We start from the raw sequence: 25,764 nt of genomic DNA, 5'->3' as shown, positions 1-25,764 counted from the left end.
CCGGTCACAAAAAGAGAATTCAGACACAACATGGAGGAGACGACTGACCCAGAGCCCCAGAAGGTTCAGTTATGATCATTATTTTTATTATTAACCATTTAACAGCTCAACACAGCACTTACTGGAGGAGCAAGAGCATTGTTTCAGGGTCAAAAAAAATGCCAAACGCAACATCATAGTACAGTATAATAATGACAATAATAATAAAATTACAATAATAACCTTTGAGCAGGCCCAAAGACCCGAGGCAGTGACATTTCTTAGACATACAGGAAACATTACAAGTGTTATTAACATAGAATGTCTTTGTGACTGTGTTCCCCGTTTGTTAGCTGCTAGCAGGCCAGTGTACGTAACACATGTACCACTTACTGTATGTTTGACTTTAAGTATAGAGCCAACTTTAAAATGGGCTCTGAGCAAACCAGCCCAGAGCAGACTGGAATAAGGACGACAGATCCTAAGTATTTCATAAAATTAAAAAAAAATCTGATTATCATCATAACAAGTAACAGTTGTAAGTACGTAACATTTGACAGCTGAGCCCCCTCTGCTGGAGCATCTAGGAACAGAGAAAAATACAGTATATATAACTAATTAAAAAAAAAAAAAAAAACTTACAATAGTGAATCTGAAAAATATTACCTCTATGTCACAGCAAGAAATTACTACAGCTGTAGGTTTTATTTTTTAAAATATTTGTGGGGTTTATTTATGTGTTTCTCCACATCTCAGTGATTGTATACAATATCATTACAATAGCATTAGGTCAGTATTACGTCTCTTTGCCAGACAAACTAAATGATTTCTAATGGCACACAGAGAGCAAAGCCAACTCTGTGGAACACAAATAAAAATGGCCATCAGTAAACATTCATTAATAAACGGCCTCTATCAATAACCCAAACCATCAATGAGTTATATAACAATTAATAAAACTACACAATTTCACCTCTAAATAGCTGATTTTGATATGACAACATTTGCAAGCAGAATTAAACAAAAAAAAACATGAGCTGCACATTAGATATTAAGGTAAAGAGAAAACAACATGATGAGGCCAACAGAGGAGTTTATTATCGTGTCACAAATGGGAGCCTGACAGGGTAAACACAACCATGCTGTGACAGGCCACCCTCTCATTGGTCAGGGTCATGTGATCAGCGGAGGCGGAGCACACAGGGAGCGGGTTGCCTGATTGGACACCAGAGGAGAGCTGATCCCATGGACGTTTCTGAAACAAACTCAAACCGTTGGAAAAAAGTGGGGGGCGGGGGGTACCTGTGTTCGCCAGCAGGCTGACAGAATTCATGCTCGGTCTGCTGGGGAGACAAACATGAGGCAGACCGCCACCTTGGCACAGCTTCACAGAACCTCCCACGTACTGTTTTAATTTGCCCGCTGTGCTACTTTTGCCTGGTGTCAGTGTCATCAGGCCAGGGGTTGCTACTTTGACAAGGATCCTCCTACACCAGTGATACTTCACGACCAAAGCCTGTAACAAGCGCTTTCATCAGACCGAGATCAATCACCCTTTCAAATGGCAGCCGGCGGCTTTGAAGGACGCACCAGTGATTGTTCCCAGTGAATGGAGGTTATACATACACAGCAAGGGGAAAACAGGCAGCGCTGTCAATGTCATGGGCAGCCACGACAAACAAATGGGTTTCAATTAATTTTAAGCGTTTCATTATTATTATTATTTATTATTACCAACGAAACTGCCCTTGAGTATTACTGACTATCGGACGAGCAAACCAGACCTTTGAGTGGAGATGCGTATTTCATGGCCAAATCACGACCCTGGACCCATGATTACCTTCTGCCTCTTGCAGCCGGCAGCCCATGACCCTTGACCTTTTACCACTGACCAATAGCCAAACGGCACACTCCTCCTTGGACACTGCAGTCAGGTCCATTTAGTTCCTCTGAATCCATAAAACACTCAGTAATCACTCCTGCACAGCTGCAATGATTCTCCTGTAAATCAGTCAACTGCACTGGTGTCAAACAATGGTGGAGCATTCAGTCTCCCAGAGCAAAAGCCAGTATGTACTTAATAGGGACCCACTTCAAAAAATATCTGCAGACAGGCAGGGAAATAAAACAAAGCAAAAATGTTTAAAAAATATTGCCATTGTGTTCAAGCGTAACCCGTATATCAACAACAAGAGAAACAGCAGATAAAACCAAGGAATTCAAGGCCCATGGACCATAAAGCCCAAGAACAGGAGGACAGGACAGAGTTGCTTAGAAACCAGTATTGCAAACACAAAGTTAAAACAAATTAAAAAACAGGTGATACGAGTGCCAAACAGTAGTCGCTGTATCAGGTAGTCAATCTTCACAGGACTTGCCCAAGTTCAGGCATGTATGTAGTTTGTCAAACATGCTTCTCATATTTTCCCCCAAAAATCCTACAAAAACAAACACCTATGACTTTCGGGATCCGGAGAAAATACCTGAAAGATCATTATATGACACTAATCAGACAGTCATGTCACAATGTAGAATCGTGGCAAAAATGACTCATGTCAACCATGAGACTCCAGGTGAGAGGGGGGCGCTGTTTGTCTGGTTAGAAAGGCTGCAATGCACTTTGCTGACCTTGGCACGGGACTCAAACTTACTTTAAAACAACACGGAGCTTTCCGATGGCCTGTGTACACCCTCGACTCGGGACCGTACACAAAATTCCCAGTTTCCCTCAGGATTCACATGAATCTGTGATTCTTCTCCCCACACCTGCACACGCCGACCGGTTGGTCCTCAGTGTGAGCTTGTAGCTTTTCACACGCGTGTTCCATAAAGCAGTTCATGTGAAAAATATACCATGGGTCAGTGAGTGGATTTCTGCTACCCTACATATAAAACAACATACAGAAACAGTATATAGAGACCTGTACATATCAAATAATCTTTCTGATGAATATTCTACTTCAATAATATTCAAAACAAAACTTCAGCACACCAACATATAAATATATATTGCAGTAAATTGAACAGTTAATAAACAGAAACTATTCTGCGGAGGAGGTCACGCTGTAAATGCCACGTACAGCCCACTCTTGCTACGGGCTCTTCCCGAGCCTTTGTTTACCCATGACACTTACAGCTGGCCTCGCAGCCGAGCTCGAAAACAGTTTGGCTAAGACAAAACGTACAACTGATTACCAACAACCCGCGTGCTGAATGGTACGGCCCGCACCGATGGCCTCTGCGCCTCAGTGCTACCAGCCGCAGGCCCCACCCCCTCCGTCTCCGCCTACTCCACCTACGGCGCCACCTCATTGGCAGGCAGCAGCCCTCTCTCCGTCAGGTGAGCCTTCAGAGAGTTAAAAATTTGGAGCTGCTGGTCCAGTCGCAGGGCGAGGAGCTGCTGGATGACTTTGGAGGGGTTCGGACCCCTGGGGATGGAGTAGAATGAGAAGAGGGGGAGGAGAGAAAAGAGAGAGAGAGAGAAATGAGCTCAGACAGGCCACTTTTTCATCATGCAGGACAACGTGACCAGATGAGGAATCCAAATTATGGGGACGTGAACATTCCCTCGCTGCACCCACCTGATGAAACTGGCGATGTAGACGTTGACGAATGTGGCCATCAGGTACTGGCAGTCAAAGCGGTCCATGATGCCACCATGGCCGGGGATGGTGTTGGCAAAGTCCTACAGGGACAGAGAGAAGGGGGAAGGTGAGGAGCAAGCACCCAGGACAGCAGGGCCGGGACTGGCACCCGTCTGCAGTACCTTCACCGAAAAGCCCAGTATCCCAGCAGAACACTTCACCCATCCTCTGTGCTAGGTTGGCATACCTGGGCACTAGAGCCCCCTGCTGGGCATTTACTGGTAATACACATACAGTTACCTTAATCTTAAACGCTCGCTTGAAACCGCTGGCAAAAAAGCCCCCAAACGGACCCACGATGGAGGCAAAGGCAGAAAGGGCGATGCTGTGGATCTGGAAGGGGTACATGTGGACGGTGGTCTGGAATGAGGGATAGAGAGAGAAAAAGAGAGAGAGGGAGATGCCTTTTGGAACCCACTGGGAGTGTAATCTTCTGTAGGCCTCTGGAGAACACAAAACTCCAGACTTAAACATGAAGGCCGAAGGCGTGCGATGCGACTGATCGCTGAGCGTGGCGTGCGTACCCAGCCGGTAAGGGACTGGAGGGCGGCAGGCAACGCGTACTCCTGCAGCTGGAAGAGGTCGGACGGCTCACAGTACACGGTGAAGCTGTTGGAGTCGCTGTTGAACTCCACCGGGCAGACGAAGTAGCGATAGCCCGCCATGACGTAGGATAGCTGGAGGGATTGCCGGGGGGGGGGGGGGGGGGGGCGTTAGATCACTGAAACATAGCAGAGACGTGGCATCCAACCACAGTCCGCTCTAATTTACCAGAATCCCAAAGACGACGGTGGAGAAGAAGCCGCCGACAAATCCCTCCCAGGTCTTCTTCGGGGAGAGCTGAGGAAAGCAGAATGATGTCAGATAGAGACCCACAAGGGCACGTCAGGCCCAGAGAGTCTGCGGGAGCCTCACCTTGATGAGCGGCGTCCGGCCAAAGAAGAAGCCAAACATGTAGGCCATGATGTCATTGCAGATGACACAGGAGATGGGAACGATGAACCTGCAGATCACCAGTAAACTGAAGAAGCGCGCAGAAGATCCAAACATACTGGGGAGGGTGGCGTGTCATACAGCCGACTCTTACCAGATCATTCCCTCGAAGAGGTTGTGGATGATGAGGTGAGACTGGGTCACGACAATCAGCAGGGTCACATGGGTCCAGCCAAACTGCGAGGGACAGATCAAGCAACCTTCTGCATGCTACGCTCTGTGACCATATGGTGACCCCCCTCCCCCCCCAGCACCACACTCACCATGTAAAACTGCAGCCTGTAGTGTTTCTTCACCAGGCTCAGCACGAACATGCAGAAACCTGACAGGAGGGAGAGAAACGGGGGGACTGAGCACGACGGACACAGATGGGGGGGTAGGGCAGCCTTTCCACGCGCGGGACTAGGGGCTGCGGTCAGGATGGGCTCTTAGACTGACAGCAGAAACAGGGCCTTCAGACCCACAGGGGGCAGGCTCACAGTCTGGGTGGGCTCTATGGGAGCCAATGAGAAAGTGATTAAGCCAGTAAATGCCAGACAGCAGCCAGTAACCTGACCCCAGTGGTTTTCCCTTGGAGTGGCAAGTCAGTCTGCACACACTTTTGTGAATCTTGGAAAAGAACATAATCAGAAAAAGAGAAAAACGTGAGAATGTTTCTAAAACATATTTAGGTAGAACTAGCTTCATCCTAAACACAGTTTTCTCAAACTCACGGCCCAGAAACCAGGGGGGAAAAGGCAGGAACTGCCTAGACGGAGGAAGCTGCAGGCCTGCGCTCAAGAAATGGAAAAGAACAGAGCCACAAGATGCAAGCGCCCTTTACCACTTCCTGTTCGTGGAGGTGACAAACAGCCCTCTGTCACGGTGTCAATTTCCTGGCACTGTGTGAATAACCATAGAAGGACAGACTCCATTATATCGAGAGATCAGGGCACATACTGACATTGCGGAGCTTTACCTACCACTACAAGAAAGATCTTCTGTTAATGCGGAAGATTTGGCTGGGGAACTGGGCGCAGTCATTTATCTAACTGCGTGTCACAGGGGTAGAGACATTATAACAGGGAAGGGAGAGAGCAGAGCAGTACATGCGAGCCCTGGGTTAGTGTTCAGGCTGATTGTGAAACAGGAGTCAACAGGAAGGAGCCTGGGGCGAGATCTCCCTCTACAGGTAGAGGGGGGAAGTTATTAAAAAATAAAACGGTATCACAGCAGGCATGGGTGAGGGTGAGGTCTCACCTGTCAGGTAGAGGGCGAAGGAGATGAAGCGATGGTATTTGCTAAGGATTCGCAGCGGTTCTTCCCGCTGCACCAGGGTGAAGAAGTAATCAGTCACCGTCTCGCCATAGAAGAAGTAGTTAACGCAAAGCAGGAAGTACCTGAATGGGGAGAGGGGGAAGAGTGCAGGTAACCAGGACAGACAGCGCAGTCACAGCAGTGGATGGTACTTCCTGTTCACCTCCGACACACTCGACTTCACAGGAGAGCCCAGCAAATTTCAGCTACATTTCATACATTTACACCATTGATGATGTACAGCAATCAGTACCAGCTTTCCGCCGCGTGCTGACATCATCAGTTATTTACATCGCTGTGTGTTTCACAGAGTCATGTGATCCTGAAAAACGCAGACGACGTTATAAGGCGTGTTTGTTTGATTGTTTGGCTTTTAGGTTATTTTAGCGTCAACAATTTTATTATCATAATTATTCTAATTATTATTATTGTCTTTTAAATGTGATTTTAATGTCTTTTAATCGTGCTCTTCTGTCTTTAGGAAGCAGTTTGAATTGACTTGTGTCTGAAATGTCCTACACAAATACACTTGCCTTGCCTCACAGTGTAAACAGTCAATAGCCAAAGGGGCAAACGTGAACAAGGCCAATGAAAGGAATTCAGCTGGAATATAAACAGGAGACAGGTGTGTGTGTGTGTGTGTGAGCATGTGTTACTCACCAGCTCAGTGTCCTAAACCAGGGTAGATGGTAGGAGTGATACACACTGTAGCCAATGGTGATAATTTCTTGAAAACATTTGATCTGCACACACAGGACCTGTTTAAAGTGAAGGGAAAGTCATACATCATAAGCCACACTACCTAGACGGAGAGTGACGCTGGCTGCTAGCCTGCAAATATGGGATCAGGATTAAAGTGACATGATCAGGCCGGCCTGGGGGGGGGGGGGGGGGGGGGGGAGGGAGTTCAGCTCAGCTATGGAGCCCCGTCTGAAATGGAACCCTGCCCACTGTCAGAGGGTGGGTGCACTCACAATCATCATGAGCACCATGGGGCCCAGGTAGATGATGAAGAAGAAAAAGGAGATCATAGCCAGCGTGAGGATGCCCCGCACCCACCAATTCTTCCAGCTGAAAGGCAGCAAAATCCCAGCATTAGTGCGAGACCTCCGGCCTCGAACCCAGGTCGAGTCCGACTCAGCAGTGTCACGCCACATGTGTAGGGTGTCGGATGCAGCAGCCAGTCAGTCAGGTGACCGGATAACTGACAGGTGCTCATGGCTTATCAGAAGGTCAGTCATCAGGAAGAGAATGAGGCATCACACACACACACACACACACACACACACACACACACACACACACACACACACACAATGAGCCAAGTTACCGTGACGAAAGGCCAGAGAGGGCTTTGTTGAGGACCTCCGGGGTGTCGTCAGGGGGGGCAGGAACATCGGGCACCCCCATATCCCCCTTGGCCTCGCTGTCCGAATGAGCTTCTCCATCAGGTGCTCCATCTTTGTCCAGACCCTGGGGACAGATGGGGGATTTGATGGTCATATGACTCAATGTTCCTCATCCCGGTCCTCAAGGACCCCAAAGTCAGTCCACATTTTTGGTCCCTCCCAGCTGCTGGGAGGGAATGCCTGGCAGAGAGCTGGAAGAGAGCAAAAATGTGGACCGTCTGAGGATCTCCAAGGACGAGGCTGACAAACACTGACGTAATGTAGAGGAAGATCAAGCAGAAATTAAATCTGGGGGCTCGCCATCCCCTGCCCAAGAAAACTGAAATATCCTTGTCAGACAGCCTGCTGTGCTCAAAGTGGAATCCCATCTTAATATTACTTAGATTTACTTACTTTTCACAAGTATGAAATGCACTGCAGTGTCTGAGGGAGACCGCATAGTGAAAACAGGCTCTTCACGTTTTCAGGGTGGGGGGTTGGGTGGGGGGAGTGCACCTGTTTACCTTGAACTGTTCTGACTCTAACGCCCTCCACCTACAGCAGAAAACCACATGCCTAAAATATAGCTCCCACAACTGAAACAAGAGGCCAAATTTGAGCCAGTTACACCTGTGTGTGTGAGACAGAAGCAGTGCAAGGTGAAAAAAATCCACAAACAAGCTGCTGTACTTCAGGTGACCATAAACACAATTAAGAGAACCTTGCAGGTCATGTCATGGGTTTTCATGAAAACTAAATGTATAAAAGACAAATCTTTATAGCAATAAACATATGCAAAATCATAAAACTGTAAACCCAATAGTTTTTCTTTGAAGAATGTTTAAAACTATTCTGAACCGACACACGAACTCACCAATGGCTTGGTTCATAATGGATTTAGCTGAAATTTATACTACGTATAAGATCCTTCAAATGATGTTTACTGAATTTAAACCTGATCTGTCTTCCTGAATTTATGTCGGTGTTCAATGAACGTGATCAGTTCATGTTTCATATTAGTGCACAAACAACAATTAAAAAAAAATTAAATTAATCATATTTTCTCAAAAGGGATTAATGCTATTTGCATCAAACTTTTTAATAAGTACCAGGAGCCATGTTACATATATATATATATATATATATATATATATATATATATATATATATATATATATATATATATATATATATATATATAAAAAAATCAAGAATGTGCTCTTCTTCATTATCAAATAACTGAATGAAAATAGGCAATTCACAAACAGAACTTAGGGGGCGGAGTCCAAATATTGGTCTATCTGAACAGAAAACTGTCTCCACAATGTAATTAATTATTTAATTACTCTGGGCATGGCACCAGCCCAGGGGGGCTGACATCACTAGCAGCAGCGTTTGTACCCCCCCCCCCCGACTGCATCTCTACCCTTTTTCAGTAACCGGATCGAATAACATGCTGCGTGTTCATCAGCAGCAGACCTGTCACTGATACCCACAGATTAACATGCACTCTGCTGATTCTAACATCCCTCCTACGAACACACACACACACACACACGCGCACACGCACACACACGCATCATCCAAGCGAGGAGACCTCTAGGCCATGGAGACCATATCCTGTCACTCAGGATGTTGGGATTAAAAACAAACCAAATACAAGACTATTTGGAGAGAAGACTGCTTCCTGCAGGAAAGTGGATGCAGAGGGCTGCAGCCGGCAGGATTCCCGCTCTGCGGCGAGGTAAATGGCTCCCCTCACACACATCTGCTCCACTCGACATCTCACAACATGCACCTTCTATTTAAAGAACTAAATTAGGAATCCATCACTAAATTAGGAATCTCGCTCTGGAAGACAGACAAGGTCAGCTTCCGCAAATCCCACCATTCTCATCAGCCAATAGGAAACACGCGGGCGACCTTAATTCTGCAGCACACAGGACTGCAGAAGCACTGTCAGAACACTAGGGGGCATCGCCTCAGAGGAACACCCTTTAAAAACAGAGAGCCATCAATGATCAGCAGCTGAAAGGATTCAAGTTACTACATTTAAAAGTATTCAAATTTTCTGTGCAGCAGTGACCTGCTAAGGGAGCAAGGAGATGGGTCAATTTGCAAGGCAAAATAAACACTCACAATGAACGACCCGACAAGCTAGATGGAAAATGGTGGGATTCTTCATCTTTGGCTAAAATGCCTTTTAGTACCTCCTACACCATCCACAAGGAGGATCGGGAATCTGAATCTCTGACTGTACAAGCCACATTCAAGCATCATCACCCCCACCTAATTCCTTCTATGGTTTTACTTATCAATGCTCATGTATAATGGATTGCAACCACAAGCTCCAGGACACAAACACACACACACAAACTCACCAGGCATTTAACCCTTTCACATCAGAAATCACAGACTCCAGCATATCAGTATCAAACCCAAATCAAGCCACATGCAGTATTTTCATTTGAGAGCAAGTGACGAACCAAGAGTAAATTGTTTATTTTTGGAGTTGCTTCGGGGTTTTAAAAAAATCCAAGGAAAATGACTTATAAGCAGAGAGAGAGGCAGTGACAGAAAGGCCAACTGCAGCCAGAACTATCCTCACTCAAACAGGCCTTCAGACTGCCTGGATCCCTACAGTATTTATCAATTAAAATCAGAAGGAGAACATCCCAATCCCCTGATGGTACCTCCTTCGCCACCTCAGAGCTAAACGAGGGGAAAGCCGGAAGGCGAGTGACAAGATATTACATAACCCAGAAACTGGCAACAAGCTGCTTACTGGGACAAACTGGGACAGCCAAAAGCAACAGAAAGAGTACTATTAAATCAAGAGGACTTAACCTCTTCTATTCGACGCTAAAACTTCAGGTTCATGCATTCCGTCTGAATCCGGAATTTTGTTACTGAAGCATCATTTTCCTTTTTAAACAAGATTTTACATTTTGTCTCCTCTCCTTTAATATTTAAATGACCATAAGACCCGACACTGCAACACTGAATCCGAATTGTGTTTCAGGCTAAATTTCAGGGATACTGCCTGATACATTACATTACTTTGGGCATCTGCTGACAGAATGAAACAAACGAGTGTAGATTTCACTACATCCTTATCTGACCTCGGAAGGCTGCCTTGAGCTTGGTTGATATGCATTCCCAAACACATACAATCCGCCCATCCATCTTTCATAACTTCAATATCCACTACAGGGTGTTCGTAAGCCTGAAATCACGGGGAACCCTGGACAGGGTGTCAGTTAAATATACAGTATCTTTATTAACTTCTACAAAAATATCATGCAAAGTTTTATTTCATAGTGCAATACAAGCTATTCTAACAATATATCAAGACCACAGTAACAAGGAAACCTGATCATTTCAGACCCCACGAGTATGTTTAGGAGCGCTAAAACGGAGCTACAGCTCAGTCGCATCACAAACAGACAAGGTAATGGCCGTGGAGGCCACTGACGTCACTATCCCGAAACCATGGTAACGGAGCAAATGTTTTTTTTCCTACCCCTGTTGTGAACCTAAGCGACGTTTATGATGTAAGAAGCCGATATCGCGGAGACGGATATCGGCAATTCGATCCATTTCCCACTAAAATTAGTTGTTTTTCAATGGCGATGGAGGAGTGAGAATGAGGCACACGGCCATGTACAGTATCATTTCACAACACCCCGGACAGGCAAGCTATCATGTCACTTCACAGCGACGGCGGCTGCACGGTTAGACGACGTACTTGATATGTAGAAACATGCTTGCAAGCAGATCGGAAGACACCCACACCCCTTCTGACTGCGAAACGCAGCGCGGCCCATGATTTGGGCAAACCTACTTGGACAGACTTCAACAAATGGCATTTCAGCTGTTAAAGAACACGATTTAAAATTACTGAGATGCGTTATCTTCATTCATAATGCATTCGAGATGCTCAAATTCTGTAATAAGTGAATACGACGCAGCGATCAGATATCAGACTATCCGTCTAAAAAATGTCACTGATTGATCCGCAACCCACACGTTTCACAATAGTTAATAGCTAGCTCCTACATACTGGCCAGCAGAATTAACAATGTGAATAAACGTACGCAAAAAACACGCAAAGTTTAAAAACTATGACAAATACTATGACTCAATGACAAATTCAATCTAATAACAAAGAAATAAGCGAAAACTTTGGGGCGTTATCCAGTTAGTCGGGATTACTAGTGAACTGGCGAGCGCCCAGCTAGTGAACTGCTACCTCAACGTTGACTGTCTAGTAGTTGTGTAAACAAAAAAATGCGGAGTGACAAACGTGAACGAGGCGGCTTCACCCGCTGTCACTTGGCCGATGGCCAGTCGGCTTTAATGGCCAGCTGCGCAGCTTCCCAATCATCAATAACCTTACGTTACACAGAGAAGACGCGCTCGCCTACCCTGAAATCTTCCGCTGCTTGTAAGTCGGTCTCCGCCGGGCCACGGTGCCGCAGCTCTGTCATTGCAACAGCTGGGACTCAGGCAGCAAGAGCCGCGCCCCTGGGTTATTACTGCTGCGATAGCGACGTACTTAAAGCTATTCAGAAAGCTCGCTGGCCGATGTTTGCAGCTGGCTGAGCGGCTATATGCTCGGTCCCCCTGGTCTGCCGCCTTCCTCAGCTCGGACGTTCGCGGAGTTTCTCCGGACGACTTCTCGTCTCTCGCGAGGTTTGCGCCGTTCAGTGCCGCGCGCGTCCCCGCGCTGCGGAAAGCTCTTGCGCGTGACCGCTTAGTTGGGAATCCTACGGCTGAACTCCTTTTGGTATTTATCATGGTATTTATGTTGGTTGTATTTAAGTGTTAAGGAGCATTGTGTACGTTAATGTAATACACTGCAAGCATAATGTAAGCTTAAGTATGTTTATGATTTAAAATAATAAAAACGTTCAATTAAGGTTAAATTTTAGATATTGTTTCAGTATTTGTGATTTTTTTTGCACACGTGCTAATTAAGTAAATATGCAAAGGATGTGGATTTTCAGTAAAACTTGTCTGAGTTAGAAATAACGCTGTTTGCAGAATGTAACCAGCTGTAGGCCACCTTGCCTACACTATTTCCATGAATTGGGAAATATTAACATTTCTCCCATACAAGCGTTCGCTATCTGCTTGCACGGAAACATATATCGTTTTGTGAAGTATTCTAAAATACTCAGTCAAGTATTTTCGAAAATGAAATAACATAGACAAAAAAGGTTACGTTTCAATTTGTTTAATTATTAATGTACTTATACTCAATAAGCCAACATATTCGTCATATTGACACGAAAATCTTAAATCGGTTTAATATGAATGTGGTACTTAATATGTACAATGTATAATTATTACTGATTTACTTTTAATTTAGTAAATCTATAATTGACCACAATGAACAATTTCAACAAAGGTTAGTGCCGGGATTGGCTCCGGACCTCCTCGACCCCGCATAGAACAAATGTATATAGAGTTTGGATGGATAGTTACAATTAAAAAAAAAAGTAGTTGCAAAAATTGAGGATGTTAGTTACGGGTTTTAAACAGCAGGGGTCAGCAAACGCGCACAAACTCGCTTCACCATTGGTAGACAACCTGTCAATTACGGTAGTGTAATTATAAGGAGACTACTCGATATTATCACGAGTCCGAATACAATTCCAACATCAAACGAATTAGTCAAATCAATGACGATTCACGATAATTGCAGTAATACAACATACAATATATTTTGATAACGATTAAAAAAAGGAATAACATTATACCTTTTAAGTATTACTGATTATGCTGAGGTGTGCATGTGTGAGTGAATGGTGTGTGAGTGTGCCCTGCGATGGGCTGGCCCCCCATCCTGGGTTGTTCCCTGCCTCGTGCCCATTGCTTCCGGGATAGGCTTCGGACCCCCCGCAACCCAGTAGGATAAGCGGTTTGGGAAATGGATGGATGGATGGATAGACGATTATGCTGAGGACACAATCTTATTACCAAAAGAACCATACATACTTGGACAGTATAATTTTGTGTGCATAAACCAGAGAGACCTCTGGCCTCATGTATGGTTTTTACACTCAAGCAAAGGATTTTGAATTTGTGCTGTATATTGTTACAAAGCCGCACTGTGGCATCACAGAGGTACAGAACCGATTCTTCATGGCTCCGTTGGGAACATTCCGGCACTATTCCTAAAGACTTGCGTCCGTTGGTGCGTTTTCCAGTATGAAGTGCCACACTCTGCTCCACATGACTTCAGCATTCCGAGAGAGGATATTTTGTGTAACCCTGAACATTTCTCCATTGAAACTTACACGTGTAAAAGAATCTATGTTCTTTTGTTAAACATAATGTCCAGCAAAGAGGTAAGGTACTTCCTGCCAATATTTTAGAGTCTCCTTAATCATTTAGCTGTATATGAACTGGCAGTTTGAACTGATGGAATCTTTTCATTTCCCTAAATGCCTTAAACCTGACCCTGCTGCAGATAAAACTGACACATGCCATTTCACTGCCAGTGAACCCTGACCTTCCCTGTGGCAGAATGTAGCTCTTCATCTGTGTCCTCTCATCCTTCTTAGGGTGAGATAGACTGTGGGACATGCAACGCCCAGTGCTCACTGTTTTTAATTGCCCACTGTAATTCCTTCAGCTGATAACATTAACTTAGCTGGGATAGTACAGCTACAAGACTTATGTTATGCAGCAATAAACATGTGACGTTTGTCATTTCCAAGCATGCCCTTTGGTAACTTGTTGGAAAAATTGATTTTTGACATTGTTGTTGAAGGTTGTTTTTTTGTACAATGCACGCCCAAAGTCTGCAATGACCTGACAGTACGTGATCCCATATGCAAGGGCCTTCATGTTTGACCTGATGAGGCTCAGTCCTTCCGGCAGAGTCAGCCATGCCGTGTCCGAATGACCAGACTGCGATTTTCACTTTGCCGCACTCCAATGTGTCCGTCGCTCTGAGAGACGGTGGCCTCCACTGTGAGAAGGGCTGGCTCTCAGCTGCAGGAGGGAGCCACTCTGACAGAGCTACGGGGTACTGGGCTGTGGGACATCTGCAATGCAGAAGTCTATATATAGCAGGAGGTGAGTGCCATCACGGAGAGAGAGAGAGGGAGGGTGAGAGAGGGAGAGGGAGGGTGGGAGAGGGAGAGATAGAGAGGGTGGGAGAGGGGAAGGGAGATGCTGAGGGAATTCAGAAAAATGGGACAGATGTCATAGAGTTTTACTTTGAAGAGGAATGAGTACAAATGAGAGGGAAATGCCAGAGTCAGGGGGAAGGATAGAGAGACAGAGGAGAGGAGCAGAGTGCAGAGAAAAGGACAACGAATGGTAAAGCAGATGAGAAAAAAGGAGTCATCAGCTGTATCGGTCTGGTTTATGTGACCCATTGTCCTTTCATCTTACCCTTCTCACCATTCATGAATGAAACAAAGGAGATTTTTAGTGGCTTGAAACTGCATTCTGCACAGTCGTGCTTTACTTAAATAAATAACAAAATTTATAATAGTTTTCCATTTGTGAATAAATGCCTTCAAAGCCCATTCAGTCAGTACTCCATTGTCAGTATTGGTGAGACTGTACCACAGAGTGAGTACTCCAAAGTCTGTATTGGTGAGACTGTACCACAGAGTGAGTACTCCAGAGTCAGTATCGATGAGAACATACCACAGAGTGAGTACTCCAGAGCCAGTATTTGTGAGACTGTACCACAGTGTGAGTACTCCAGAGTCTGTATTGGCGAGACTGTACCACAGAGTGAGTACTCCAGAGTCAGTATCGATGAGAACATACTACAGAGTGAGTACTCCAGAGCCAGTATTGGTGAGACTGTACCAGAGAGTGAGCACTCCAGAACCAGTATTGGTGAGACTGTACCACAGTGTGAGTACTCCAGAGCCAGTATTGCTGAGACTGAACCACAGTGTGAGTACTCCAGAGTCAGTATCAATGAGACAGTACCACTATCCCAGGCCACAATGCATAGCAGACTAAAGGGGAGACTGTATAATATATGCATACATATACATTACAAATGTCATCAAGTTAATATTATAATTTCACAGAAAGCATCATAAGTTTATTTCCTTTGGGGTGTGGGGTGGGTACTTGTTCAGTTTACGCTGTCTTCTTTGGTCAGGTCAGACTGGCACCTGTCTGGGATGCTCTTACTCCAGTTTGTCTTCACGAGTTTAGGGAGGATGCCAGAGATTTGCATATGGGTGGGGGCAATTTTATGGACCTCCAGATAAAAATGGCTTCGGTAGCTTATCTACAAAAAGAATTTCCCAGAGGAGCAGTGAAAACGTGATTGTTGATCTGATTAATTCTGCATCCTTGACCTCCATGAAGTTGGCAGCACAATAAAAGCCTTTCCTGAATCCCATTTTCTCTTTCCTGTCTCTCAGGCTTTGTTTGTGTACCAATGTCACAGGCAGATGCCATTTTGTTAATTGTCTGTCCGCTCAAGGCACTCAGAGACAGACCATGACTGCTTGGAATGTCTTACTGAGGATCCAGACACAGGGGAAATAGGGTTGATGTTTGGCCTGTATAGCTGGATCACTGATCGTGGTGCATCGTTAAGAGTTCACAGGAATAAGAGCTTTCAGCTATTCTCTGTAAGCATGTCCAGGGAAAGGCCTGCATGCTGATTTACTGGTATTTATGCATCTCTTTGTTTGAAACATGCTACATAAAACCTCAGCTGTTTCCCTCACGTTTTTAGAAGATCAGATGTTCACTTGGTGGTGGTGGGCTGGTGGTGACCCTCATCAGCAGATTTATCCTTCCAAAAATTATTGCTCTGCCCCCCATCCCCACCTCCCACTTTGCCATAATTAAAATCATAAATCCACCCACTATGGCCGATGGTAATCCTACATCTTGTAATTAGAGTGATTCTCCGGGCAATAATAATCACAGACTGGCAGGCAAAATTGCTTTCTGTGCCTGCCAACACCTGTGTCTCTGGGAGCCCCAAGGACGGCCAAAGTCTGGACAGTCCCTCCCGCTGGAAACGAAACCGCCGTCACGAACACTGGACTGCGTGACGCCCAACTTCAGCACAGCGCTGCTTTGCTGTCAGTGTTGGTGTTCAGGCTCGGATCAGCTGCCTGGTAACTGCTCATTACATTAATCAAACATCCTGTTTTTGTAGCGGACACAGAGGATGTGAGCAATGTCAGAGCCCTTAGAGTCTAATCTCAGCTGCGATAATAATGAGAACAACCCGTGTCCCCTTTCTCTGCCTCGCTAGGATGCTTGTGAAGATGTGCCACTGCTGTCTGCGTGATCGTGGCTTCCCCTATCCAGCCAGGCACTGGCTGTGGCCGAATTCTGGGGCTGCCTCCTTCAAAGGCTGCATTTGAAGACCGAATGTGTCACAGCACTGCGACAAGGCTCCTTCAAATGCAGTCTGGAAATGCGTCCTTCTTTTGCAGAGTCACAAAGGATGCACCAATGGATTCTTCACAGCCCAACATATCCCAAGATTCATTGTGTAGAGGTAAAGTGGGTGTGTCCCAGCTAGGCAATAGGAGTGGTGCTTTGTGAGGCAAGGGTAAGGGTGGGTACAGCTGGTGATGCAAATAGGAAGTTATCCGGAGGCCAGACTGTCCCATTTGACCGAGCTTTCTGATCAACCTTCACAGAACGCAGCCCACAAAGGTTTCACCTTCACAGACCACGTCCTTTGAATTATGCAGCCCCTGAAATCGCACTCGGCCACTATCTCACCTCTGAGTTCCTCTTTGGAGAGGTGGACAGAGAAATGGACAAACACTGCTGGAAAAGCCAGCTCAGTCTGGTCCCTTTACTGTATCCATTTCTGAATATTGATATTAAGATGCTGTTTGCAGTGTTGAGGCCATTTCTTCTGTTATGTGCGGAATGCAATGCAAAAATGAGATTTTGCATTGAGACAATCGTTTTTTCCTTCTGAGTGGGGATGGAATGTTAGATTCAGTTATGCTAAAGGGACAAGGACAGTCAGAATGACTCAAATTAAACTGAAGTAATTTAGATTTAAATTCAGGCATTTAAATTTAAATTACTTCACTAGTAAGTAGTGAGTACAGCATGTTAGTGATTTCACAAAAAGACAATGGCTTTTCTTTCTGTCTTAGATCTTTTCACCCCTCGTCCCCGAAATAAGCACTCACAAAACTGCTGAATTAACAGTGTCCTTGACAATGAGAACACAAATGAGGATGATCACCATGGTGCCACAGAGTTTTTGGTTAATAAATGGCTTTATTTAGCTTTTTTTGGAAATACCATTGCATGGGTTCCAACACACACAGTCACAGTAGCTGACCATTAAGACCAGTAAGGCCAGTAAGTGTTGACACCCCCGCGCTGCCTCTGCGTGAAGACTGAGTTGCTGTCACTCTTCGTGGTTACGGCAGTCAGCAATGGGCAATCCCACTCTCTTCCCTACTGCTTCTTAAGCACCCAGAGTTAGGTCATGCATTCACTGCCTGTTGACTGATTCACTCATCAACATCTACAGATCAGGGGCCTGTCGCTCTTTCCTCCATTTGTCGGCTCATGTGCTTGTCCTGTGCATTTAATCTTAAGGCTCTGTTCTCTCCCCTTCTCTCTCTATTTCTGTGTCTCCCCCCCCCCCCCGCCCCCTTTCACTCTCTCCAGTACAGTGTTTCTCAGCCCAGTCCACAGGGGGACCAGGTGAAGTAGCACTGCTATAAAGACCGATTTACTACCATCCAAATTTTGCTGAAATGAGATATTTGCACTGGTGTTTCTTCTCAGCCCATCTCATATTCTTCTCTTCTTAATTCTCACCCCCACTACATCAGGCTAGCTTTGTGTGACTCACTGCAGGAACCGCCCCTTCCACAGCAAACGGCACCCATGTGAGAGTCAGACGCAGCCCCGGAAAAGAGTGCCATCCCTGTCAGCCCCAGACGACCTTTGACCTGTCCGAAGCAAACCACAAACGTCGCGCCCGGAAAACGTGAACAGTAAGTCACTCCCCCAAACAGAGATACATGCCCCCCCCACACCCTACTGCAGTCGACACTGAAGGGCTGCTTTGGCCTCCTATCAGGCAGAACAGCTCCAGTCTGTCTTCCCAAAGATGAACGTTAAGGAGGAGAAGCTGCTTCAGCTGAGATTTAGTTAAGATAAGTGAATCAATCAAGGAGTGATATTTTTAACTGGAACATAAAAGGCGCAGAATGATAAGTAGCAAATTATCTTTTCTACGTTTTCATTCCCTGCTGGTTATTCATTCCCCAGGAAGCAACTTCGGCTTCTGTCTCTGCTCTTGTCAATATTAATCTATTTTGTTTTTCGCCATGCTTTGACCGAGGTTAGCGTAGTTAAACAGGCAAAGTAAGAAAAGATGGGCGAGATGATAACTTTGCCATGTGTTGGAAAGAAAAAGAGCAATGGCTGGACTATCCTATACCTTCACCCGGTGAGTAAAGCCGAGGGGGGAGACATGCAGGACACCAGCTGCGATTTTGTCCCACGATGTGTCTAAGTGTGCTGCGGAAGGTGTTGGTTTGCTGCCTGCTTTGGCTCAGTAACGCAAGTTTTCAGTGCCTCTGCATTAATCAGCACCATAACTCTGGGGTACAGAATCCGGGTGCTACCCAGCCGGCCAAAACCTTTCCTCAGATTCAAACATCGGAACCTAACAAGCGTGCGCTCATGCTGTCGGTCCTGACCTCACGGTGTGACCACACCACCATCATGAGAACACAACGACTGTGGTCATGTGCTACATTTGCAAATGCTAATTCTAAGGAAAGGTGTGTGTGTGTTGTGGTGATTGCATGTTAGTTTTACTGTGATCTGGTTTTTGAAATTAGCACTGGTCACTTTATAGCCTGATGCGAGTAACTGGCAGCTGACTCTGTCCCAGAAAGCAAAGCATATGGAAAGAAACTGACGGGACAAGTGTGTGTATGTGTGTCTGTAGGATGGAGATTAGGGATCAGATGCTATGGAATGTGGATGGAGAGCAGAGCGTGTTGCTGGACACAGACAGTGACTCAGCATGTTTAGCTCTTGCTTCCCTTCTTCACAGATGCTCCCTTCTTTTCATCTTTTTCTTCTTCCTGCTCCGGCTCTTCTTCCTCTTCAGCTTCTTCTTGCTCCTCGCCTTCCTCACCCTCTCCTTCCTCCTCCTCCTCCTCCCCCTCCTCCTCTTCTTCCTTCTCCTCTTCCTCCTCCCCTTCCTCTTCCTCTTCTTCTTCCTCCTCTGCCTTGCTGCCCATCTTCCTGTAGGTGGCGGCGGTACTCAGGACGTAGGAGCGGGCGGCAGAGTGGCTAAAGCCCGACATGATCATGGCCCCGCCGACGTTACTCATCCGGCACTCCTCTCCCTCCAGCAGCTTCCTGAAGAAAGAGAACCAGAGAGAATCAGCTAGTGATGCAGAGGAGCTCAGTGAACTGGTCGTTATGTCAGACCAGATTCATTAGCATCAGTAAACCCAGTTTACATCTCTTCCCTGGAACAACCCATGTGACAAACCTGTAGGCGGCAATTTCGATGTCCAGGGCCATTTTCACGTTGAGGAGGTCCTGGTACTCACGCAGGTGGCGAGACATCTCACCTTTGGTGTTGCGCAGGGCAGTTTCCAGCTGCTGGATGGTGTCCTGAGGGTTGCGGATACATGCAGACACATCACCAGAAGCAGGACCAAGCCACTGATTTCAGTCACTCACCGGCTTCCCTAAATAGTCACATAGTCTTTTGTGTTAACAGACCAATCAGTCTTCTGCACCACCTGTTCTCTGTTAATGTGTTTTTTTTTACTTTATAAATCTCTCAGGTTCTGCAATGACTTGGGATTTTACCCTTTTTTTACAGCTGTATTTTCACTAGTGTTACTCAGCTTAAGCACCGTTCTCATGGTTACTACAGCAGAGTCCCTGGGACTCAGTCAAGGTGGACTTTAATCACTATGCCATCTGCTGGCCTGTTGTGGAAGTGTTCGTCAGCTTGGACATTAATATCCCACCACGTGGCCCATATCCAGCCAAACCCCACTGAAATGCACAGACCTGCAGCTCTCCGATCTCGCCACTGTGGCGATCCTCCATTTCAGCAAGCTGCCTCTCCAGAGCCTCGTTGTGGCCCCTAAGGGCCTCCACCTCCAGGGTACGGGCCTGAACCTGTCTCCGGTACTCGCTCAGCTCCTCCTTCGTCTGCTTGACCACATCCGAGTTACGGGCCGCAGCCTCGGTCACGCTGGCGAACTTGGAGCGGTACCATTCCTCAGCCTGCTGCTGGTTCCGAGAGGAAAGGGCTTCGTACTGGGCCCGGATGTCCCTCAGCGCCACTGCCAGGTCGGGCTTGCTCACGTCCATCTCCACAGACACCTGGTAGAGAGTACTAGAGGTCAGACTGGGGGCTGAGTGCAAGCACAGTGGTACTAGTGGCCAAAATTGCAGAAACACTTCCAATTCTATAGAGATTGCAGAACTTTATTCCAGTTACTCCAGTTACTTATTTAATCATCCAGTGCATGATATTTGTAAACATTCTTTGATTGTTTATAAACATTACTGCCAATATTTGTGTAGTAATTTGTAAAGCATAATGCCGAAAATGCAAGGTGTTTCCACAATTTGGCTCAATAGTGTACAAGAAGGAGGCATAAATTAACTTAATCTGAAGAATCTGAAGGATGTAAAAAAAAAATACAGATGTTAAAAAATCGATGAAGCACTGCTTGTTGCTCAAGTTCTTAGTCCGCAGAGAAACTGCAAATTATGGGGCCCCTGGGGGGAAGCTGGGGCCACACATCAACAGCTGACTTGGCATCAAGGGCTGGATAAGCAACATTTTGCTGACTTCGTCAATACGCCAGGATTTCACACCCCTAGTGCTTCTTTTTTTCTAAACCTGTTCTTCTCTAAAATCCATAACCATGCATTTATTAACAATCATTTCTGCTTTGTTTATAATGGGAACTGCAAAATACAAATTCAGTATTTTGATTAAATAAAAGTTATCCTTGTGGGCGACCTACTTTTATACAAGTTAAATTTGTTCGTCCTCAATAAATTATAAATCAAAGAATGATTATCGAAAATCTTATATTAATGATCGGCGTGAGCAATATATGATACATTTAGATTAATGTTGCCTCAAGTGCCTATTCTGAATCTACGCACCATTTTAAAGTTCTGTTAAAACGATTTAATTGACTTTATCCGAGCTGAGCAGAGGTTAACAGCCCCTCGCTGATCTTAATGCGCGCTCCTGAAGGACGCTTTGCCCCAAACCCTGAGCCACACCTAGAAAATGCGCTTTGCGGCGCGTCGGTTACTCGAACTCCAGACCCGGTCATTTCTTCCTCCTACCCCGAAGGCAAATGAACGAGTACATGTCGCTCACTTCATTAAAATAAAGTGCTTAACACGGGTTTGTGGCATTATTAATAATGCATATAAGTAAAAACACAGATTATATGAGAAGAAAGAGCCCCCAACTACGACACTGCGGAAAGTTACGGTATAGCCCGAGGTGGTGAGTCAATAGTCATTAAAGATAAGATGGTGGAAATTATTATTATTATTTTCTATTAAGACAGCTGCACACCAGTTTCCAAACGTCTTGTGTTTTTGTCATACTGCGTTTATATCTTTATATGTAAAATGTTTGCCCCTGCATGATTGTCTTTGCAGGGTCGGGATTGTTACTGCTGCTGCAGGAGACGTCGAAGCACAAACTTACGGATAGTTTTTATATTTTATCTTCACCTTCTGAAGGAACGCTGGGTGCTCTCATTAGTGCTCTATTGGGAATACATTATCGTGTAATGGTATTATGGGTTTTTTTTTTTTTGGATGACGGTTATGAGCGATGATGGTGAATTTCCGCACCTGTGAGGCTTGCAAAGATGCCTGCAACTCTTGCAGCTCCTCCTCATGAACTTTCCTGAGGAACGCGATCTCATCCAGCAATGACTCGACTTTCTTCTCGAGCTCCAGGCGTGAAAGGGTGGCGTCGTCCACGTCCTTGCGATACCCCTTGAGGGTGCCCTCGGCTTCTTCACGGAGTTTCGCCTCCTCTTCCAGCTTCTCCTTCACCCGATCCAGCGCCTCCTTCATCTGCACACAGTCAAGGTGCATCTGGCTCTTTTCGTGGGTAAGCTCCTCCACCCTCGCCCTGAGCTCTCGTATCTCCTGTTCGTACAGATCATGCAGACGTGACGGCTCCGAGTGGCGCTGGCGCAGCAGGGTGACCTCTGCCTCAAGCACCTTGTTCTGCTGTTCTAGGTTGTGTACTTTCTCGATGAAGGTGACAAAGCGATCGTTAAGGCCCTGCAGCTGCTCCTTTTCGTTCGTGCGAATTATCTTCAGCTCATTGGTGATGGCCGTGGATTGCGACAAGTCAATGGATTCCGGCAGACAGGAGAACCCGCTGCGACCGGCGCCCAGCTTGCTGCGGTAACTGGAGGGCAGCATTGTAGGCGCGGAGCCATAGCCACGAAGCTGGGAGCTAGAGCGGTATGTCGCCGAGCTACGGGACGGGCTGCTGCTCAATGATATGCGTCCTGACATCCGAGGAGCATCGCCGAAGATCTTCCGATAGGAGCTGCTGGAGTACATGTCACTAGAATAACTCATCTTGAAAAGGAACGATCACCGGAGTGCTCTTCACCTGCTGCAGAGTGGTCTGTTATCAGTGGTCGTGTGTGTCTGTGCGTGTATGTGCGTGCGTGTGTGTGCGCGCGGTATGTATGCGGGAGAGAAGGAGGCTGAGAGAAGCGAGTGCGGTCTGAGCAGGACGGCGCATTTTAAAGCCGGAGGACGCCGGCGTCATTTGACGCAGTGGCCGCAGCAGAGACAGGGAAACTTGCAAGTTTGTGCAGAAAAGCTAGATTCCCTCGGGGTTAAACGCCCACCTTCTCCGCCTTTAGTTGTATCAATTCGTTTCCATAAGCAAAAACTGAAGTAATCGCCTGTCGTGTAATAACTTGCATATATAATTGATAGAAATTTAGTGCGGGAACTCAGATGAATACCCCCCCCCCCGCCCAAAAAGTAATTGTTTCTGACTTTTTCATGTGCACTCATGATGGTGGGTGGTAGCTGCGATATGTAGACGCCCCATGATTTACAATAGACGGTTTGAGAGGAAACAAAATTAATTGTACAATTATTGCAGAATTAGCCTATCAGTAAACAAATTTTCAATTGTGTATTGGCCCTATTTATTTATTTGTTTTTAATTATACAAAGTATCATTCATTCGCTTTTGGCTTAATGAACGCTGGGTTCTCTAACATTCATCTACAAAAGACGCCTTCTCCGTTATTATATATAGGCTATATATGCGCCACTGAGACGGATCATGGACTGGTTACCCTAAAGAGGTCGACGCGGGTGGAGGGCCGCTTCCCCCCTAGATGTGCGTGCTGTATTGCAGAGACTAGAGAATCTGTCGTGCCGGCTCCGCAATATCGGAATACAGAATGAGCTTTGCGGCCCGCACTCCCTGACCCTGCACATCAGATAACGTGGCCTCCGCGTCCTCAGCTGACCATTAGGTGATTTAATAGGTGAGGAAGTTCAGCAAAGATAAATTCCCTCGAATAAAACACTACGAACCGGAACATTGAGATTGTTACGGTGTGCGAATCGCCACGTTGCGTCGGGCGGATGAAAAGCAGGGAGAGCCTCTGATCCTCGCGTTGATTCCGCACTGAAAAGGCTAAAGACCCTGCGGACGCCGGGACCGCGCAGACAGCCTGTCCATTTTATATCGTTAACACCCAAACGTGAACTGAACCTGGTGTCTCTGCGGTAATGTCTGACTCCTTTATATGTCTCATTCCGCTATACGGTTAACATCCTGAAACAAGCAAAAAAAAAAAAAAAACAGATAACAGTTTTATGTGGCCGACAAAAGGACAATGTTTGCTTGGCAGTTAAAATATATCCTGGTTTTTTAGAGACATCAGATGAGGAAACGTATGTTTGCGCCGGTTTTTGTATGCTACTATCTAATTAATTTATCAGAATAAATCCTTGTAATTTTTCATTCACTGAAGCTTATTGTATTGTCAATAATTATGTATGTGACAGTGTTGGATCCGTTGCAATTAGCCTATTTAAACCTATGTGAATGCCGATAACATATTCGACTTAAATTGCATGAACACTGGGGGTTACCGATTTGGGTTTTTTCTTGCACTGAATGCACCTGCAGTAATGGATAATTCCCCGGAGAAGTGTAGGCATATATATGTTTATAGATATATATGGAGACTCCTGTCTGTCTAGTTTATTTATTAGTTAATTACTTATTATCTTGTATTTTAAACAATTCCATTGGTAGCATTTTTATCAAATGCCTTCACCTTTTATAGTAAAACCTCACTGAAGCCCCGCAATGACGGTCTTTATTTAACCCGCGTATTTCATCCTTACAGTGTTTAAAGGTGTATGGAATTGGTCGGGAAGAAGTTCTGAAAAACCCCTAAAACAGCGTGAATACTTATATAACGAAGATTGTTCTGTACCTAACTGTACAATTGGACTTGTAACGCATTTTGCTTTACGTTGTAACAGGCTCGTACATGGAAGTTAGGTCTACATAACAAATTCTGAAACAGGGTTTGATAGTAATGAGATGGGAATGGAGAAGACATTGCTTTAGCACAAATGACATAAAGACCTACAAAGTGCCTAAATGTGACTTGAAGATTAGGTGAATCATTTCTTTGTGATTTTAATACTTAAGAGCCCAAATCAAAGATACTGATAACATACAGTAAATGATGAGCGTACTCCTCTACCACTCACCACTAGATGGCATTATAAGCCATAAAATATCTATCCCTAGGCGCTACGCGACGGGGAAGTTTACATTGCCGACTGAAGATTTATAGGATTAAACCTCGAGGATATTAATATGGAAGGCAAGAGTAAATAGCTTTACTGGAATAAATAACTGATGCACTGTGGAACACGTTTGTAAAAATTTTATCTAAGGTAATATTTGTTCTTCATGTCTGTTTTCAATTAGTATTTATGAGTCCTGCTGGCTAGTATTTTAACCAGCATTATTGTAAGGTCAGAGAAATATGAGTATAATTAAATGCAGTCATACTTAATTAAAACAATAAAGAGAAAGCACCTAGCAGAGTGTAGCAACTCAAGAGCAATCGCACACGCCCACGTTTGCGAAGTTGCAGGCTGGACAGGCTAAGCGAACGGTCTCCTGACTCATGTTCCTGCAGGAATGCCTCTTAATCCCCAGGTAGCTATTTTCATCTCTGGATCAGGTCTTAAACTCAGAGGAACAATTCGTTTTGCTGTCATCTTTCCCACACCTGATTCATATCGTTATGTTTAAAGGGAGCTCTCTGTTTCCTGTTAGGGTGTAACGGAATCCTTAGCATGAAGCTGCCTGCTTGGTCGCGTGTAAAACTCATCTACCAGTGCAAGAATCTGTCTGCATGCCATATGTG

The 25,764-nt window shown here is 45.5% G+C and overlaps 3 protein-coding genes across 4 annotated transcripts in view; 1 reads left to right on the top strand and 2 right to left on the bottom strand.

Moving 5' to 3' along the window:
• hk2 (hexokinase 2) overlaps positions 1-25,764 on the top strand; it is a 167,005-nt gene that overhangs the window by 40,454 nt on the left and 100,787 nt on the right. The gene's annotated exons all lie outside the window — the stretch shown is intronic.
• Positions 65-12,002, bottom strand: cds2 (CDP-diacylglycerol synthase (phosphatidate cytidylyltransferase) 2). 2 transcript variants are annotated; one of them, XM_048998623.1, is made up of 13 exons: positions 11,728-12,002; positions 7,243-7,385; positions 6,887-6,983; positions 6,573-6,670; positions 5,856-5,995; positions 4,880-4,938; positions 4,711-4,793; positions 4,539-4,626; positions 4,395-4,463; positions 4,148-4,300; positions 3,864-3,983; positions 3,561-3,664; positions 65-3,407 (listed from the first exon to the last, which is right to left on the bottom strand). In XM_048998623.1, the coding sequence occupies exons 1-13, from the start codon at positions 11,788-11,790 to the stop codon at positions 3,275-3,277; spliced, it is 1,350 nt and encodes a 449-aa protein (XP_048854580.1). In that variant the 5' UTR covers positions 11,791-12,002; the 3' UTR covers positions 65-3,274. The 2 variants fall into 2 exon arrangements, with proteins under 2 accessions (XP_048854580.1, XP_048854581.1); XM_048998624.1 differs by having other exon boundaries at positions 11,859-11,990.
• Positions 17,929-23,076, bottom strand: zgc:65851 (uncharacterized protein LOC321113 homolog). Its single transcript, XM_048998621.1, has 4 exons — positions 22,169-23,076; positions 20,342-20,659; positions 19,809-19,933; positions 17,929-19,672 (listed from the first exon to the last, which is right to left on the bottom strand). Exons 1-4 carry the CDS (start codon positions 22,913-22,915, stop codon positions 19,336-19,338), a joined length of 1,527 nt encoding a protein of 508 aa, XP_048854578.1. The 5' UTR covers positions 22,916-23,076; the 3' UTR covers positions 17,929-19,335.

The sequence above is a fragment of the Brienomyrus brachyistius genome, chromosome 2, assembly GCF_023856365.1.
Source record: "Brienomyrus brachyistius isolate T26 chromosome 2, BBRACH_0.4, whole genome shotgun sequence".
In the NCBI taxonomy this organism is placed as follows: Eukaryota; Metazoa; Chordata; class Actinopteri; order Osteoglossiformes; family Mormyridae; genus Brienomyrus; species Brienomyrus brachyistius.
The sequence above is the reverse complement of the archived record's forward strand: the minus strand, read 5'-3'. Positions and strand labels throughout refer to the sequence as shown.